The sequence below is a fragment of the Oncorhynchus clarkii genome, chromosome 6 (genome assembly GCF_045791955.1).
Source record: "Oncorhynchus clarkii lewisi isolate Uvic-CL-2024 chromosome 6, UVic_Ocla_1.0, whole genome shotgun sequence".
NCBI classification, from domain to species: Eukaryota; Metazoa; Chordata; class Actinopteri; order Salmoniformes; family Salmonidae; genus Oncorhynchus; species Oncorhynchus clarkii.
This window is the reverse complement of record NC_092152.1, coordinates 27,057,648-27,078,422: the sequence shown is the minus strand read 5'-3', so window position 1 is coordinate 27,078,422 and position 20,775 is coordinate 27,057,648. Positions and strand designations below refer to the sequence as shown.

Below are 20,775 nucleotides of genomic sequence, written 5' to 3'. Positions count from 1 at the left end.
ATTGAATATGTCCATAAACGCTTCAGCCAGCTGGTCTGCGCATGCTCCGAGGACGCAGCTAGGGACGCCGTCTGGGCCGGCATCCTTGCGAGGGTTAACAAGCTAAAAGGTCATACTCACGTCGGCCACGGAGAAGCAGAGTCCACAGTCCTTGGCAGCGGGCCGCGTCGGTGGCACTGTGTTATCCTCAAAGCAGGCAAAGAAGGTGTTTAGCATGTCCTGAAGCAAGACGTTGGTGTCCGTGATGTGGATGGTTTTCCCTTTGAAGTCCGTGATTGTCTGTAGACCCTGCCACATACGTCTCATGTCTGGGCCGTTGAATTGCGACTCCACTTTGTCTCCATACCAACGTTCTGCCTGTTTGATTGCCTTAGGGAGGGAATAACTACACTGTTTGTATTCGGCCATATTCCCAGTCACCTTGCCATGGTTAAATGCGGTGGTTCGCGCTTTCAGTTTTGTGCAAATGCAGTCATCTATCCACTGGTTCTGGTTAGGTTAGGTTTTAATAGTCATAGTGGGTACAACATCTCCTATACACTTCCTGATATACTCAGTCACCGTATCCGTCAATGTAATTCTTAAGAGGCTACCCGGAACATATTCCTGTCCAAAGATCAAAACAATCTTGAAGTTTGGATTCTGACTGGTCAGACGAGCATTGAATATGGATACTTCCTGTTTGAGTTTCTGCCTATAGGCAGGGAGGAGCAAAACAGAGTCGTGATCAGATTTGCCGAAGAGAGGGCGGGGGAAGGCCTTGTAGGCATTTTGAAAAGCTGAGTAGCAGTGGTCTAATGTTCTCAGAGCAAGTGCTACAGCAGTGTTGATAGAACTTCGGTAGCGTTTTCCTCACATTTGCTTTGTTAAAATCCCCAGCTACAATAATGCGGCCTCAGTATATGTGGTTTCCAGTTTGCATAAAGTCCAGTGCAGTTCTTTGTGGGCTGTTGTGGTATCGGCTCACATATACATGGCTGTGAGTATAACCGAAGAGAATTCTCTTGGGAGTTAATATGGTCGGCATTTGATTGTGAGGTGTTCTAGGTTACAATCACACCATTAGTAGTTAATCATGAGGGGTATGAACAAAGGATCCAATTCAGGAAAGTCGTATTCCCAGTCGTGATGTTGGCGAGTTACCGCCATTTTGATATCCAAAAGTTATTTATGGCTGTATGTAATAGCACAAAACATTTCCTGGCCTAATAATGTAAGAAATTATACAAAAAAATAAAAAATAAAAATACTGCAAAGTTGCTTAGGAGCTGAAAGCAGAGCTGCCCTATCTGTCAGCGCCATCTAACGACCACTATTGTTTTCATTATATATTCTACCTCTTGGTGATGTCCCTCGGAAACACAATGTCAACTTTCACTGCTATGCGGACGACACACAGCCGTAAATTTCAATAAAACATGGTGAAGCCCCAAAATTGCCATCACTGGAAGCCTGTGTTTCAGACATAAGGAAGTGGATGGCGGCAAATCTTTCACTTTTAAACATAGATGCTAGATCTAGGACCCAAGAAACAAAGAGATCTGCTGTTGGATCTGAAAATTAATCTTGATGGTTGTACAGTATCAAATAAAACTGTGAAGGAAATCAGGGTTACTCTGGACCTGATCTATCTTTTGACTAACATATCAAGAATATTTCAAGGGCAGCTTTTTTCCCAGCTTCATATTATTATTATTATTTTTTAACTTTTTGCCCCAAAATAATGCAGAAAAGCTAATCCATGCTTTTGTCACTTCTAGATTAGACTACTGCAACACTCTACTCCCCGGCTACCCGGATAAAACACTAAATAAACTTCAGTTAGTGCTAAACACGGCTGCTAGAATCTTTACTAGAACCCCAAAATTTGATCATATTAGTCCAGCGCTAGCCTCTCTACACTGGCTTCCTGTTAAGGCTAGGGCTGATTTCAAGATTTTACTGCTAACCTACAAAGCATTACATGGGCTTGCTCCTACTTATCTCTCCGATTTGGTCCTGCTGTACATACCTACACGTACCATACGGTCACAAGACACATGCCTCCTTATTGTCCCTTGAATTTCTAAGCAAACAGCTGGAGGCACGGCTTTCTCCTATAGAGCAACATTTTTATGGAATGGTCTGCCTAGCCATGTGAGAGACGCAGACTATGTCTCGACCTTTAAGTCTTTACTGAAGACTCATCTCTTCAGTAGGTTCTATGATTGAGTGTAGTCTGGCCCAGGGATGCAAAGGTGAACAGCAAGGCACTGGAGCAACGAACCACCCTTGCTGTATCTGCCTGGCCTGCTCCCCTCTCTCCACTGGGATCCTCTGCCTCTGACCCTATTACGGGGGCTGAGTCACTGGCTGACTAGTGCTCTTCGATGCCGTCCTTAAGAGGGGTGCGTCACTTGAGTGGGTTGAGTCACTGACGTGATCTTCCAGCCCGGTTTTCCGCTCGAGGTGTGGAGAACTTTGTGGTCTATACTCAGCCTTGTCTCAGGGTAGTAAATTGGTGTTCTGTTGATATCGTTCCAGTGATGTGAGGGATGTGCTTTGGCAAAGTGGGTGGGATTATATCCTGCCTGGTTGGCCCTGTCTGGGAGTATCGTCAGACGGGGCCACAGTGTCCACCCTGTCTCAGCCTCCAGTATCTATGCTGCAATAGTCTATGTGCCGGGGGGATAGGGTCAGTCTGTTATATCTGGTGTAATTCTCCTGTCTATTCTGGTGTCCTGTGTCAATTTATGTATGCTCCCTCTAAATATTCTCTCACTCCCTCCCTTCCCAGAGGACCTGGGCCCTAGGATCGTGCCTCAGGACTACCTGGCCTGATGACTCCTGGCTGTCCTCAGCCCACCTGGTTGTGCTGCTGCTCCAGTTTGAACTGTTCTGCCTGCAGCTATGGAACCCTGACCTGTTCACTGGACATGCTACCTTGTCCCCGACCTGATGTTTCGACTCTCTCTACTGTACCTACTGTCTCGACCTCTGAATGCTTGGCTATGAAAACCCAACTGACATTTACTCCTGAGGTACTACTTACCTGTTGCACCCTCTACAACCAATTTGATTATTATTTGACCCTGCATGTCATCTATGAACGTTTTAACAGCTTGAAGAACAATCTGGCCTTAATGGCCATGTACTCTTAAAATCTCCACCCGGCACAGCCAGAAGAGAACTGGCCACCCCTCAAAGCCTGGTTCCCGTCTAGGTTTCTTCATAGGTTCCTACCTTTCTAGGGAGTTTTTCCTAGCCACTGTGCTTCTACAGCTGCATTGCTTGCTGTTTGGGGTTTTAGGCTGGGGGTCTGTATAGCATTGTGTGACATTAGCTGATGTAAAAAGGGCTTTATAAATACATTTGATTGATTGATGCAGTAGGTGGAACTCTCTAGGTTGTAAGACGTGGCTGCCAAATTAAATGACCTGGAGAATGACTTGGCAGACCTGGGGGCCAAACACTCGGGAGGATTGCAAGAGGCAGCAGTCTGAGACTGAGGTTGGTTAAAATGGAGAGCTGATAATTTAGACCTGATTTGAGGCAGTCCTCCTAACTTAGTAGAGTGGAGGGATGGGCTGTTAGCATGTTTATAGAACTTTTCTTCTTCTAAATTAGCATAATAGTGCCAGACGTACAAAGGCTCGCGAGGCACAAACACGTAGAGCTGAGCTAAAGCAAACTGTGAAACTTTTGGCACAACCTGGCAACTGCACTGGCTCTGTACTGAACATTCATGCCACAGGGCTACGTCACTAAACTGTAAAACAGACCCAATGGCATGAAACAAAACTGATGTGCTTGTTTTTGGAGAAGGTAATAAGGTGAAGAATTAGGCACTAATATTGTAATTTCGCTTCACTAAAAACATTTAGTGTCACTCAATTGTACTAATAAAAATGTGTCAAGGCTTGCTCACTGTTCCCGAGACATGCAGGCCCTATTAGGGTGTGTCTGAGAAGGCACACTGTTTCTAAGTTTCCATCCAATTGGCAACAGACTTTCATGCGAATATTAAAAAATATGCATAAAGAAAATATGCACATTTTCCCACCAGGTGTGTTCCACCAAATGGACTTGTTGCGTATAAAAATCAGTGCGACGACATAATGCACATAAAATGTTGTTTTTTTTTTGCTTCAGTTTTCATATTCCAAATAGAAATCTAAAGTTCAATGTGTTTCCATAGCATTTTCAACTCATTAAAAAGCAAATAAATAGATACATAAATAGCAGATATGCAGGTAGGCTGTGCTACATTTTGAGATTTTTATGGATAAGTTTGAGAGATAATTTTTATTTGTCAAACGTCAGTCAAGCTTTGATTATCATGTCACCAGAATAAGACCCTTTATATTTATTGGAAAGGAGCATCAAGATCAGCATGCACTTTCACCACCCTGTGAAGTTCATCATAACTTATTTTACCTGTAGCCTAATAAACTGCATGGTTTCCCAAGTCGTAGTGGGAGGTCCACACACCATATCACACACCATATCACCATACCACACACCATATCACACACCACTCCAAGTTTACATCAATAAAGCTCATAAAAGCTGTTTCCGCCGCCATTTCTCGCATAATTCATTTTTAAAGACAGATAAAGAAGCCACCATGTCGAAATGATCAAATGATCTGTTGGAATTTATAAAACTGTACCGTAACTTCCTACTTCCATCATAGCTGTCGTGAATTTTTTTATTTTATACGTTATGACTTTACTCGCATAAAGACAGTAGATGGAAACGTGGTTTGTTGCATAACATTGTATGGAAGCAAATCCCAGCCAAAACTCAGCACATTTTCCAATGGTTTCATTTTTATTAACTTGCAAAATAGTATCCGTCATTGTGTCTGTGAAGAGAGATAAAGAAGAGACACTGAAATAAATAGGGCGAGGGATGTAGTAGCTAGCCATCTCCCTCTCTTTAGCCTAGTAGTGTCATTTCTAGCCTCTGTTGCCTCCCACTCCAGCTCTGTGGCTTGACACAACCAATGACATGCCAGGTTCCCCACTGTCTGCATTGATCACTAGATCTATGCTTCTATAGAGGCTGATGAGAGCTGTGCTCAAACAACACCCTCAATGCCAGCCAACGCTTTAGTTCACTCCCAGCTCCCACTTTTCTACCTATCAGGAGAAGCTGGCTCAGATGCAATACGCAAAGTAATTCATTCCTCTTATTATTTGATCAGTTCCGCTATGCGTCACGTAAGAAATTATTAAATTAAATCAACTTAACATGACATTCAGGTTTGGGGATGGTACAGTAGCATTACTGCAATAGAATTGTCCCTTTCTGATCAGTATCAATCCAACTGAATCTTAAGAACTAGTCGGGTACCTGCTATTTTATACAACAAAGTGTGAGTTCTAGGTAACATGAATCCAAACTGAATCAGAAGTAACATTTTGGCTTCGGAGTCAGAGTATGTGGCCAAAATCACGAGACTGAGTCTACAAGCAGTGCCAGCGCACTAGAAAGTGTCCCAATCACAATTCACAAAAATCATAAGTAAATAAAATGCCCAAACTTCACCTCCAAAACAGCCAATTGCTGTCTTAGAAAAACAGGAAACCGGTAATTTAGTCAGTGAGCAATAAAACTGTTATCTGCTGGTAAGATGGAAGTAATAAAATGGGCTGTTTCCGTCTGTCTGAAGCCATTACTGGACCACGTAATACATAAGACCTTTCATTGGAAACATCCTTTTTCGTCTCGCAATTATCAAATCCACAACTATTGCAGAATAAGACATTTTGAATAGTTGTTAATAAAAACACTTTGCACGGTTCCTTATTAGCTAGGTAAGGATATTTTATGCATAGAATTAGTGCTAACACCGTGGAGGTGCCATCAAACAGTGTTGTACGGAGCCAGATAACACAAAGTAAATAATGTGTAGCCTAATCCATGCAATTGCGCTAATCATCATTTACAGCTCATAACTAATTATAAGCTTAGGAATCCACACATCTCAGAGATCTAATTTGTTTTCATGAGAGAAAAAAAATCGAATCTATTCTTTTTCTCTCTCATGAAAACACCATTTAAATGTCAAATCAAATTTTATTTGTCACATACACATGGTTAGCAGATGTTAATGCGAGTGTAGCGAAATGCTTGTGCTTCTAGTTCCGACAATGCAGTAATAACCAAAGTGTAATCTAACCTAACAATTCCACAACTACTACCTTATACACACACAAGAGTAAAGGGAAAAAGAATATGTACATAAAGATATATGAATGAGTGATGGTACAGAACGGCATAGGCAAGATGCAGTAGATGGTATCGAGTACAGTATATACATATGAGATGAGTAATGTAGGGTATGTAAACATTATATTAAGTGGCATTGTTTAAAGTGGCTAGTGATACATTTTTTCCATCAATTTCCATCAATTCCCATTATTAAAGTGAGCTGGAGTTGAGTCAGTATGTTGCAGCAGCCACTCAATGTTAGTGGTGGCTGTTTAACAGTCTGATGGCCTTGAGATAGAAGCTAGTTTTTCAGTCTCTCGGTCCCTGATTTGATGCACCTGTACTGACCTCGCCTTCTGAATGATAGCGGGGTGAACAGGCAGTGGCTCGGGTGGTTGATGTCCTTGAGGATCTTTTTGGCCTTCCTGTGACATAGGGTGGTGTAGGTATCCTGGAGGGCAGGTGGTTTGCCCCCGGTGATGCGTTGTGCAGACCTCACTACCCTCCGGAGAGCCTTACGGTTGTGGGCGGAGCAGTTGCCGTACCAGGCGGTGAACACAGCCCGACAGGATGCTCTCGATTGTGCATCTGTAGAAGTTTGTGAGTGCTTTTGGTGACAAGCCAAATTTTTTCAGCCTCCTGAGGTTGAAGAGCGCCTTATTCCTTCTTCACAACGCTGTCTGTGCGGGTGGACCAATTCAGTTTGTCCGTGATGTGTACGCCGAGGAACTTCAAACTTACTACCCTCTCCACTACTGTCCCGTCGATGTGGATAGGGGGGTGCTCCCTCTGCTGTTTCCTGAAGTCCACGATCATCTTCTTTGTTTTGAGTTTCACACGCTGAGTGTGAGGTTATTTTCCTGACACCACACTCCGAGGGCCCTCACCTCCTTCCTGTAGGCCGTCTCGTCGTTGTTGGTAATCAAGCCTACCACTGTAGTGTCGTCCGCAAACTTGATGATTGAGTTGGAGGCGTGCATGGCCACGCAGTCGTGGGTGAACAGGGAGTACAGGAGAGGGCTCAGAACGCACCCTTTTGGGGCCCCAGTGTTGAGGATCAGCGGGGTGGAGATGTTGTTACCTACGTCACTGCCTGGGGGCGGCCTGTCAGGAAGTCCAGTACCCAGTTGCACAGGGCGGGGTCGAGACCCAGGGTCGACGAGTTTGGAGGGTACTATGGTGTTAAATGCTGAGCTGTAGTCGATGAACAGCATTCTCACATAGGTATTCCTCTTGTCCAGATGGGTTATGGCAGTGTGCAGTGTGGTTGCGATTGCGTCATCTGTGGATCTATTGGGGTGGTAAGCAAATTGGAGTGGGTCTAGGGTGTCAGGTAGGGTGGAGGTGATATGGTCCTTGACTAGTCGCTCAAAGCACTTCATGATGACGGAAATGAGTGCTACGGGGCAGTAGTAGTTTAACTCAGTTACCTTAGCTTTCTTGGAAACAGGAACAATGGTGGCCCTCTTGAAGCATGTGGGGACAGCAGACTGGGATAAGGATTGATTGAATATGTTCATAACCACACCAGCCAGCTGTTCTGCGCATGCTCTGAGGACGCGGCTGGAGATGCCGTCTGGGCCTACAGCCTTGCGAGGGTTAACACGTTTAAATGTTTTACTCGCGTCGGCTGCAGTGAAGGAGAGTCCGCAGGTTTTGGTAGCGGGCCGTGTCAGTGGCACTGTATTGTCCTCAAAGCGAGCAAAGAAGTTATTTAGTCTGTCTGGGAGCAAGACATCCTGGTCCGCGACGGGGCTGGTTTTCTTTTTGTAATCCGTGATTGACTGTAGACCCTGCCACATACGTCTCATGTCTGAGCCGTTGAATTGCAACTCTACTTTGTCTCTATACTGACGCTTAGCTTGTTTGATTGCCTTGCGGAGGGAATAGCTACACTGTTTGTATTCGGTCATGTTTCCGGTCAAATGTATGATGAGATGTGTGGATTCCTAAGCTTATAATTAGTTATGAGCTGTAAATATTAATGGTGCCGTTTGTGTTAGTTAATATCTGTAGGACTGTGAAGATGATTATGATTAGCGCAATTGCATGGATTAGGCTACACATTATCTACTTTGTGTTATCTAGCTCCTTACAACACTGTTTGATGGCACCTCCACGGTGTTAGCACTAAAGCTGTGTGAACAGGGAAAGTCCTCCCTCTGTGTTTCAGGTCTCATTGCTAAATCATTCTCAAGAGGGATTTCCCAAACCCATTTCCTTTTTCAGTTAGTGCATATTACATTGCATTACATGAGACAGTTGTAAATAATGTTTTGATGGGAGAGAGAAAATGGCAGTAAACATGTAAATAGGGAATCAATAAGTCATAAAAGTACAGCATACCTGCTTAATGTGCATGTATGTCTCGGACATGATTTTCTCAATGCGCCCCAGATTGTAGGTCACGACCTTCTGGCCCTGCTGCCACGCCCGGTAGGCATCCATCAGAAGTGTTTTGCCTGACTCTACGTCATCCAGGAGCTTCCTCTTCCTGCTGGGCCTGCGTATCGGCCCCTGGGCTTGTCCCAGCTCTGCTCCACTGGCTGACACTGGGCCCTTAACTACCAGGCCCTGGAGCTGCTGCTGTCTGGAGCTGATGCTCAGGTCTTCCAGAGAAAGCTCTGGTGCCCGGTTGCTCACAGCCACTTTCTCCCCAGGCTCCAACACAGTTCTGTGGGGCTCAGTGTCTGGTTGGATGCCCTGAGAGTCTGTGGTCTTGTAGGGTCGCCCCCAGTGGCCAGTGTCCAGCTCCATAGGCTCCTCTGGCCCTGCTCTGGCCCCCTCCCCTGCAGCAGCCTCCACCTTCCCACATGGAGTTCCCTGCTGCTGATCCCCCCTGTCTCCGTCTGTGGTGAGCAGGGCTGGCTGTGCCTGAGGGGTCTCCTGCAGCCCAGAGTCAGGGCCTGGGGCTGGGGCATTGACCTGGGTCCCCTCAGTGAGCCCCGGCTTCTTAGGCAGTGCTTGACTGCGGTCTTCTGCGCTGGGCCTGTTGGACGTGTCCGTGGTCGTCATCTCATCCATGGAAGGCTGCGCCGACACCTGAGAGAGAACAGAGCCTGTCACAACAAGGAGAGCACGCCAAAACGATAAACCCTATAAACTACGGTCCTCTCCATATGTGTAGTGCTTTGGTTCCGTACCCCTGTGAGTTTGTTCAGATTGTCCTCCAGGACTTTTACAGCTAGGAAAAATGCTCTCTGGGCCAAAACCTGACGATCCACATCCCGCAAATACTTCCTTTAAGACATGAGAGGGAAAGAGAGACAGAGAGAGAGAGGGGAAAAGACAAGAAAACTCAGATGAACAGTGCTTGTAGCATCACTACAGACCCCCTGGTTCGAATCCAGGCTGTATCACAACCGGCCGTGATTGTGAGTTCCATTAAGCGGCGCACAATTAGCCTAACGTCGTCCGGGTTTGGCCGGTGTAGGCCGTCATTGTAAATAACATTTTTTTCTTAACTGACTTGCCTAGCTAAACAAAGGTCACATTTAAAAAAACGAATTCACAGAAAAACAACATGTTGCCATGAAACACAGAGAGAAACATAGTTGAGTCACGACGGAAAGATCCTTACTTTCCCTGGTCAGGGGTTCTCTGGAGCATGAAAGAGACTTTGAGCAGTGTGTCGTGGTCCTTCAGCTGAGACAGCACCTCCAGCAAGAGAACGATGGATCTGTTCATATGAGATGCAAAACTGCCGGGCCGATCAATCTCATCCACTGGAATACGCCAGATGCCCTGGAGCAGGAAGATTAGGGGAAAATAGGCAACAGTTCACGAACACTGAACCCATACCGTAATCAACTAAATACCATTTTCCTACTGCTTGGCATTAGCGCGTCATGAAGACAGGCTAACGTACTGTATTGATTGTGTCTGTCAGGCTAACTAGAGTTATTTCCCACTAACACACTCACAAGGAAAACAGATTCCACTGGTGGGTTTTTAGCTTTAAATTTAAAAAACTGCAAATGCTTAACTGAACATTGAGTAGGATGTATCTGAAATGTTTTGTTCAAATGAATGTGATGGTAAATACATTATGATTTATTTAATACAGACAGATTGTGAAGGAGGGCAATTAAAAAGGAGAGCGGGCATGAGAGTGATATTGTAATGACACAGTAGTGATGGTCAGAGAAAGAAAAAAAATCTAGTTACAAATGATTTTGGACGATATTATATTCATACTTTGTCTCAAAGTACTGTAAAATGTACAAAAATAAAAAGATATACAATGCATTCGGAAAGTATTCAGACCCCTCAACTTTTCCACTGTTACCTTACAGCCTTATTCTAAAATGGATTGAATCATTTTTTCCCCCTCATCAATCCTCACACAATACCCCATAATGACAAAGTAAACGCATTTAGACAATTTAGCAAATGTATTCAAATAAAAAAAACCAGAAATACCTTGTTTACATAAGTATTCAGACTCTTTGCCATGAGACTCGAAATTGAGCTCAGGTGCATCCTGTTTCCAATGATCATCCAAGAGACGTTTCTACTAGAGGTCGACCAATTATGATTTTTCAACGCCGATACCGATTATTGGAGGACCATAAAAGTCGATACCGATTAATCGGAAGATTTTTTTTATTTGTAATAATGACAATTACAACAATACTGACTGAACACTTATTTTAACTTAATATAATACATCAATAAAATCAATTTAGCCTAAAGTGAATAATGAAACATGTTCAATTTGGTTTAAATAATGCAAAAACAAAGTGTTGGAGAAGAAAGTAAAAGTGCAATATGTCCCATGTAAAATATGTGCCATGTAAGAAAGCTAACGTTTCAGTTCCTTGCTCAGAACATGAGAACATATGGTTCCTTTTAACATGAGTCTTCAATATTCCCAGGTAAGAAGTTTTAGGTTGTAGTTATTACAGGAATTATAGGACTATTTCCCTCTATACCATTTGTATTTCATTAACCTTTGACTATTGGATGTTCTTATAGGCACTTTAGTATTGCCAGTGTAACAGTATAGCTTCCGTCCCTCTCCTCGCTCCTCCCTGGGCTCGAACCAGCAACACAACGACAATTTGTGCACGCTAACTAGCCAACCATTTCACTTCGGTTACACCAGCCTCATCTTAGGAGTTGATAGGCTTGAAGTCATAAACAGCGCAATGCTTGACGCACAATGAAGAGCTGCTGGCAAAATGCACGAAAGTGCCATTTGAATGAATGTTTAGGCGCCTGCTTCTGCCTACCACCCCCCAGTCAGATACTTGTATGCTCAGTCAGATTATATGCAACACAGGACACGCTAGATAATATCTAGTAATATCATCAACCATGTGTAGTTAACTAGTGATTATGATTGATTGTTTTTATAAGATAAGTTTAATACTAGCTAGCAACTTACTTTGGCTTACTGCACTCCTTGTGGAGTGCAACGAGAAAAAGGCAGGTCATTATTGTGTTGGACTAGATAAGGTTGCAAGATTGGATCCCCCGAGCTGCCAAGGTGAAAATCTGTCGTTCTGCCCCTGAACAAGGCAGTTAACCCACTGTTCCTAGGCCGTCATTGAAAATAAGAATATGTTCTTAACTGACTTGCCTAGGTAAATAAAGATTAAATAAAGGTTATGAAAACTCGAAATCGTCCCTAATTAATCAGCCATTCCGATTAATCGGTCAAACTCTAGTTTCTACAACTGGATTGGAGTCCACTTGTGCTAAATTCAATTGATTGGATATTATTTGGAAAGGCACACACCTGTCTATATAAGGTCCCAAAATTGACAGTGCATGTAAGAGAAAAAACCAAGCCATGAGGTCGAAGGAATTTTTTGTAGAGCTCCGAGACAGGATTGTGTCGAGGCGCAGATCTGGGGATGGGTACAAAAACATTTCTGCGGCATTGAAGGTCCTCAAGAACACAGTGGCCTCCATCATTCAGAAATGGAAGAAGTTTGGAACCGCCAAAAAGATGGCCGCCAGTAAAAGGCACATGACAGCCCGCTTGGAGTTTGCCAAAAGACACCTAAAGGACTCTCAGACCATGAGAAACAAGATTCTCTGGTCTAATGAAACCAAGATTGAACTCTTTGGCCTGAATGCCCATAGTCACATCTGGAGGAAACCAATCCCCGGTCAACACCTGGCCAATACCATCCCTACGGGAAGCATGGTGGTGGCAGCATCATGCTGTGGGGATGTTTTTCAGCGGCAGGGACTGGGAGACCAGTCAGGATCGAGGGAAAGATGAACGGAGCAAAGTACAGAGAGATCCTTGATGAAAACCTGCTCCAGAGCGCTCAGGACCTCAGACTGGGGCGAAGGTTCACCTTCCAATAGGACAACTACCCTAAGCACACAGCCAAGACCATGCAGGAGTGGCTTCGGGACCAGTCTCTGAATGTCTTTGAGTGGCCCAGCCAGAGTCTGGACTTGAACCTGATCGAACATCTCTGGAGAGACCTAATTATAGCTGTGCAGCGATGCTCCCCATCCAACCTGACATAACTTGAGAGGATCTGCAGAGAAGAATGGGAGAAACTCCCCAAATACAGGTGTGCCAAGCTTGTGGCGTCATACCCAGAAAGACTTGAGGCTGCCAAACAAATTAATGGGTAATGGGTCTGATTACTTATGTAAATGAGTTATGTAAAATCAGTTTTGATGATTAATGAGAAGGAAAAAAACAGATTAAATACATTTTACAGAAAGGATGTAACGTTCCAAAATGTAGAAAAAGTGAAGGGGTCGGAATACTTTTCGAATGCACTGTAGAGTGAGCAATATGTTTGGAACATCAAATCGCATTATCGAATCGCAACACATATAATAGTGAGAATCGCAATACAGCTGAGCACCTAAGTATCGTGAGGTCCCTGGCAATTATCAGCCATATAGGAGAGGGTACAAGCTCTTCATGTATGAGCATATATTATTCCAGATTTGATATGCGCGTTTAAAGATAAACCGATCAGTGCTGATGAGAAAAAAGTAACAGCAACAGCTAAATGCGTGCTCCTTTTACTCACGCAACACAGAGAACACTGATAATGTGCATGGGTCCTTTGTTAAATAAAAAGTTACTTCAACAGCATACCCTGTATTCTGCCCAGCTGGCAGAGAACAATGTTAAAACATTCCTTAGGTCTATAGGTAATGGCATGCAAAAACCTGAATAAACTCTGGGTTGAGATAATATTACAGAGATTCAACAGGTCCTTTTGTGTATTCATTGGACACAGGGGCTGGAAGACAGGCTAAATGGGGTATTTTGAAGTGTTTCTTTGTCTGTGTAGCAGGCTCCTCAAGGGCTGACATCAGGAAACAATTAATGGGGTAAAATGGACAAACAAGCAGGAAGGAAGGAAGAAAAGAAAGAAAGAAGGAAAGAAATAAGAGAAAGAAAGAAAGGAAAAGGAGGTGAAGAGAAGACAAGAGGAACAAATTTGAGCTAAAACTGTGGCATTGGACGATGGGAGCCCTAGTGAGAGAATGGAAAGAGTTGCTGTAGGGAGAAATACAGTGCCTGCAGAGTCGAGGTTGTGAAGGGGCTTTATAGTGACTCCAGGCAGATCAGATCCCTCCAGGCAGGCAGGCAGGGAGGCAGCCTCATTAGCACTGTGTTCTGTCTGGGTTTAGGTGGGTTCAGGGAACCACAGAAAGCAGCACATCAAACACACATTGACTTGTTAAAGACATGCTCCGGAAGTTTGGCAACTACTAAGTATTTTTTAAACCTCCCGCTTTGGGCTGGATGTGTCAATGTATAATTCATACATGCATAACTTAGGAGATGAATTACTGTCTTAGTCTCAATTAGTCATAAAATCCCTAGTATGAAAGCCACAGTTTTTCTGGGAGATGTACTGCATCACTTTCCCTACATTTTTCCCTACGTGGGTCAGCCCCCTGTTAATTTGAGTTCAACCAATGAGCTTTAGCCCCTCACCATTTGAGTGACGGCTAACAAGATGCACATCATGCGCACAGCAGAGCGAGAGAGTGCAATGACGTGGTGCACATATGTGGCGCAGTACACAATTTCCAGGGACCACTTTTGGCTTGTGTTGGCTACTTTCAGGACTACTGGCTAAAAGGTATACAAAAGTACTGGATAATCTCTTTAATGTCAATATCTCTGAAGGACTGCTAAGTCTTCAGATCCCTACGAGTATCACAGGCAGCGATCAATCAAATCTAAATACAGATATGTTATAATGTGACAGCATATGTTATGTTGTTACAGTACATGACGACCAAACAACCCAGTGCACACATCATCCCAGCAGGTGTGTATGGACAGGCAAGGTTCTATGCTCCACAGCCGAGCAGATCATGTGAGATGAGCGCAGATGGTTTCAAGTTTGATTTGTTGTATGTACAGGATACACATGGCATATACACCGTCCAACGAAACGCTTACTTGCAGGTTCCTTCTCGACAATGCAACAATAGGAACATAAAGTAAATGGCTCAGTAGAATAGAATACAATTTTAGGCATAATTCGGTGGTCTATGTGCAATAAAAAATATTTAAAAACTTGGCAACGAGCAGCCTTAGAAGTGTGTGCGAGCCGGAGGAGAAACTGAGCATTTCACGATGAAACAAAACAAATGAAATGCCTTTATCAGCCTCCACAGACGCAACGAGCCCCTACACCTGGGAGTCTTTTCCTCAGCCTAACAAACAGGTCCACATTGTCTGTTGACATTTTCAGTCTTTGGAGAGAAGCCAAGCAGGAAATAAATGCTAAACAGAACATACCTATCAAATCAAATTGCATTCCAGAGTCAGTCTGCCTCATTTTGTCAAGAAGAGGCAATGAAGACCATCAATGTTAATACACATTCTATAATAATGATCTGTCAGAACAGCTCTCTTCTACTCTGAATGGATGTTAACCATAGTGAATGACCAGCCTGTGAGAACTAGAATTGTTCCTCTAGAAGTCTTAACATTTTCTTTATGTTTTTCTAAAATGGTAACCAGCCAAACTTGTTTGTGCTACTTTGATGTTGATTGATCTTCCTGGGTACAAGTGAAATAAAATATATTACAACCAGTTTCAAAAATGACATAACATATACAGCACTGCTGATTATCAAAAATGACATAACATATACAGCACTGCTGATTATCAAAAATGACATAACATATACAGCACTGCTGATTATCAAAAATGCTATATGTGTTTTATTCTAATGGAAGTCAAGATTTGCTCCATATTTGTTGCTCTCTGCGGCAATTGTTTACAAGCTGTTCATGGGTAAATGTTATTGCGCTCACGGTTTGTGTGAGAGATGGATGTGTTTACACCCCTGGCCCACGCACAGCACACACTCTATCACAGGGATTTCAAAATGCATTATCTGATCGGGCATTAAACATCGCAACATAATAATGACTGCATCAATAATTCAGGCAGATTTGAAAGAATGTGCCTTCTGCTCATGCTTTGTCCCTGCTAGCCAACCTTAAGAAAGACAAAGAGAGTAAAAGGAGATTCTCTCCCTATAGTGTTAGGAGGCCTGGAAGCATACAGCCTGGCCACGCCCACCAAACCCCTCCTATCAGAGGGAACCCCTCCACCCCTTCCTGCCTGGGACTCTATATCCACAATCCCACAGTATGTAGCTAATGTAGCAGGTATCCTATCAAATAACAACACCACTGTGATGCAAGATACTATATTCATCTCCATAGAGGGACCATGCTTTTCAGAGTTGTCAGGATTGATTATGTTTCCTGGGGACGCTAGTTATCACTCATGTGGGTTATATTACCGTGGGTTACACGTCACCCAATCAATTATTTCTGCAAATGTAATGATCTAAAATAGGAAAGCTAATAGTCTAATTAATAACACTCAATTAATAAAACAGCCAACTTCCCCTATTGTTCAGTCATTTTTACAACAATGTGCCTTTTAGTTTCTGCGTGTTGAGTATCTCCCCTTCCTACCTAGCACAACACCAGCTCCTTTCACTCCCCTTAGCCCAGCCATAACCCATTAAATCACCACTACATGTCACACCACTACATGCCTACTTTATGATGTCAGAACACATCACCTCAGGCTCAAACAAACATCTCACACCGTTACCTCCTATCAAACCATTCCACCCTGCAGAACAGCAAACCCAACAGTTGGGGGGGGGGGGGGGGTGTGAAATAGCAACAGGAAATGACTTTTACTACGCACTTTCATACAACCAGTTTACATGATCACTCCATCGCTCTGTATTCTTGAAAAAAGCCAGGTGTAGAGTAAACATTCATCTCCGTTGCGAGCAGGGGGCTCAACACAACTCTTGCCTCCCTCTCCACAGAAGGAGGGGGGGGGAATGACTCAACCCCACCATGCCCCATGAAAGTACTACACTAACTACACAAACTGTGGAAGAACTCCACTCACATAAACAAAATAATACAATCATGTGCTCTTTCCCTAATAAAACAGTCCGAGTGAGAAAAAAAATTAAAGGCGGCAAAGGAGAGACTCACCATCACCAACGAAAGCTACTCCACTTGTGTCTGCGTGTGTATTCTTTTGGATGTTTTCCTGCTGGCTGTTGCAGCACCAGCGGCCCTGGCAGCCATAGAGAAACTCACACTGAGATAGAGAGGGGTGGGCTGCATGCAGGCGCTGGGGCTGTGAAGGCTGCAGTAGACAGCAGGAGAGAAGAGCTGCGCAAGGCAGAGCTTGAGAAAGAGGAGGTGGAGAGGAAGAGGGCAGCAGCCTGGACGAGGGGAGCAGAAACAGTGCTGGCATCAGGGCCCAGAGACTCAGCGTGCCACTGACAGACGGGCTGACTCGCTCCTTTCTCTCTTTCAAACCCTGCCATCTCAAAACAAAAACACCCACACACTCTCAAACTCCCCTGACCCCAGCCTGCTAGGTTGTTTTCCCTCCACCCTTCTCGCTCTCACTCTATAGACATCATAGTGCCCGCCCCTTTAGACTGTAGCCAGCCAATCAGCGACGGGTCGACTTATTCCCGCCCATAACTGCACACACACACACACACTCTATGTACAAACAGAGAAGGGAGAGAGAGCAATGAGGAGAAAGAGAGCTAGCGAGAGCAGCAACAAGGAGGGGGAGAGCATGATCAGACAAAAGAAAGTGAGCAACAGGAAGACACCGAGAGAGGGGAAGAGTTGGCAAGCTGAAAAAGCTGACTTAGAACAAGCAGCTGATTTGAACGAAGTAAGATGGAGCTATGGGAGGGAGGATAGAGAAGTAGTTGAAGAAGTAAGGAAAGAGAGGAATGAGTGTGTCGGCCTAGCCTGTACAGTGTTTCCTCTGGAGAAAAACATTTGCAGTGGGGGAAGGGGGGGGGGGGGGGGTCGTGGGGGTTGGTGGACATTAAAAATATATTCTACTCCAAAATGTATGAAAACAGAATTATGCTGACACCTAAAATATAATTTCTACCTGCAAAAATTTGCCAAATAACATATTGGTAAAATGATTTGTTATTATGATTTTAACATATTGGACTGAGCATATAGCTTATGCAAGGTCCATACTATTAGGTATTAGGTATGCTATTAGCAATAAGCATTACTACCTGTAGCCCAACTGATACAGCATAGTGCCTATAAATAAATAGACTGAAGCATGGGGTTGCCTATCTGCATTTACCCTATTGGGCTAATCATTAGTAGAGTCGTGGGTGAGCTGCAAAAAAAATCTGCTGGTGGGTGGAATGAAAACATTCTTTCAACGCGTGGGTCATTTTAAAAAACATTTCAAAATCAAGATTCCGTGAGTGGCAAGGCAAACATAAGGCTACCAGCCACACATGCATCGAGCGTGTGTGGAGCCTGGAACGGTCCCTTATTTGTGTGGTGCTAAATAAAATGTTCCGATTTGTCCACGTGCAGAGCTTATGTTCTTGTAAAACAAGACAACAACCTGCTGACATGATGAGCTCTCCAGCAGGGAGGGTAGACAGACAGGACAGCACTGAAGAGGTGTTAGTGCTACAAAGCCAGACAGGACCTCAGAGAAAGGAACACGTTAAAATAGTCAATATATTACAACATGTTCCACTGCCTTCACACTCCTCCTCCCCTACTTGCTCATACCAACTAGTTCTCCTGGTCTCAGCAGCTCCACCTACATAACTCAATGTGCCACACGATGCTAGGTAGACAAGCAAAACACACCCAACATTCCAGTACTGTACAAAAGCAAAACTGACCAAGTTACACCACAGTTTATGTAAGTACTGGACTCAAGAACACGTTTTTGTGTAGCCACAAACACACTTAGTTAGCATCTCGGTGCAATGAAGACAAAGGTTTAAAGTGAGGGAAAAAGCCCCAAGATATATTTCAATGTTAAAAGACTAGAAAGCAATGTAATTCCTCTGAAACAGGATCCACTGAGTCTCTAAACCTATAGGCGGGACAACATCACAAGACTTCCGGCAACACTTATGAAGCAGACCAGGCTGGGGTTTGGGGTTAGAGAAGTCAATGAGAGAAGTGAAAATGTTTTCCTTAGTTGTTCATTTTCTCGAAACCTAAAGGCACAACCTAGATTCGAGCCAATGTCTGTAGTAGTTAAACATGTTATTACTCCAACCTCCTGAAATAACTCGAAGGAGTGGCTTTGATTTGATGGGCTGCACATGCACAGTTCTGCACGACTCGACCGTCAGACCCGGTGACGTGTTTCTATGAGCTAGCCATGATATCGCCTACAAGTGTGATCTGGGATTTCTATTGGGAGAAGCAGTTTCTGCCCATCTTCATACTGTACTGTCTTTGCAAGATCCAGAAAGATGGCATCCATTTTGTCTGGAGCTTGCAGTAGAGTGCATGTGTGGGTGCGTAGGCGGATAAATATGTAAGCACATACAGTGCGTGTGTGTGGGCAACACCATGCCTGAGCAAGCACATCGTGACTCTACAGGATCACGGAATGGAGCAGGCCAGCAGAGCCCGTTATACGGGGTGGCAGAGCTTTTGACCCCCCTATTGAGTTTGTACCCTCCAAGTTGTTTCCCCATAACATATGATTTACAATGCCTGGTCTTGCCAATGGAGTGTTGTCGGGCCTGCCAGTTATACACAGCAGTACAGAGGCTATGCAGGGTGTGCGCTCATGATCGGAGGGGGGAGATGCTATATTTAGTAGTTAAAAATCCCAAAATGCATTCTGATTGGGTACCTAGCCATGCAATGTCATAAGGTACCGCCTTCATTACCTTGTTTAGGAAGCTCATTGGATCCCAACCAGGGCCGGGTCAAATTGACAGTTCTCTCACAAAGGGAATAAAAGTAGTTAACTTTTCCAGACAGCTAATCATCTAGCTAGTAGCTACTAGATTCGCTAAGTTTTGTTTGTGGCGAGATTAATAATGACAGCTGGCTAATTTGCATGGATATCCGAAAAAGGCTTTGCATTACCAAGAGCAAAAAAACGGAGGACCACCATGTCGAGTGTGATGCCGAGCTCACCGAGCAAACGGCTGGCCCGACCATTAAGGTTGAGGAGCCTAGCAGCAAATGTAATACCCACCCATCCCCCACGCTGTCTGCTGACCAACAACATGGAGAAGATCCGGGGCCTAGTGCAAATATCATGAGGGTGACATCACAACAAGCACCTGCACCTCCATTACCCCAGCCACTAGCACCTGACAACCTGTTGAATCCAACCAAAAGTGAACCAGTCGAGGCAGAGTTTATTGATTACTGCAAAGTGAAATCGCAACCACAGCCAGCAACAACAATCAGTGTTCTTCAAAGATACGGTGGGCCTTTTTCAACAATGCCGACTGTGCTGTTGGCACTGAAACATAAATTTGGATTAACATTTGGGACGTATACAGCAATGTGAGAAAATTCCTTCTCCACTCTGAAGAACGTATTCAGTTAACACAGACGCAGCATGTTACATCAACAAAAAGCACAGCTTGTCCAGCTGGCGTTTGACAGGGACCTGACAAGTACATTTTGTCAGGAAGGAGAATGGAGTCAGAAAATTCTCATGAGGTTCACAACAGCATGGAGGAGACTGTAACTCGTCTAAATGATAAGCTTAATTCATTCATTGGTTTTCCCTCATGTAAGCCTTCTGGTTGTTTGGCTGATGTTTTTATGTAATGTATAGTTGAATCCTTTGCTTTTTACTTCAATGCATCTATTAGACCACTTTTGTGTTTAATTGCTATATATATATTTATATATATATATATAAAAAACACACGTCTTTGCGTTATTTGATGGGTATCAGGATAATGACCAATGTAGCCTATTAGTTGTACTCTGAGGTAATGCTGAAATTGTCAGTGCATCTAACTTTATCCTGACTGAAGGTAGCCTTCTGTCCATGGCCCTGAATCAACAGTTACGGTGTGTGCTTTCTTAATGAACCCACCTTGGGCTATCAGTCTTCCTGGGGCTTCTCTTCAACATCACGTGCTTTCTTGTGTGCAAAATGGCAGTTGTGTTTATGGCTGTTATTTTTTAGATAGGCCTACATGTTTAAACAATTTGTATGTTGGACCAATACCGTGTGTAACTTACTAAAACAATTAGGAAAACTTTCACTCTTATCATTCATTTGTATTACA

The 20,775-nt window shown here is 43.9% G+C and overlaps 1 protein-coding gene across 4 annotated transcripts in view; it reads right to left on the bottom strand.

Annotated features, from left to right (window-relative positions):
• The window catches only part of LOC139410882 (calcineurin-binding protein cabin-1-like), a 60,695-nt gene that overhangs the window by 15,638 nt on the left and 24,282 nt on the right, over positions 1–20,775 (bottom strand). For all 4 annotated transcript variants that reach the window (XM_071156503.1, XM_071156504.1, XM_071156505.1 and 1 more), the window contains exons 31-33: positions 9,779–9,942; positions 9,342–9,438; positions 8,545–9,240 (exon numbers count right to left, since the gene is read on the bottom strand). In XM_071156503.1, the coding sequence (XP_071012604.1) occupies positions 8,545–9,240; positions 9,342–9,438; positions 9,779–9,942 (957 nt within the window). The remainder of the gene's footprint in view (positions 1–8,544; positions 9,241–9,341; positions 9,439–9,778; positions 9,943–20,775) is intronic.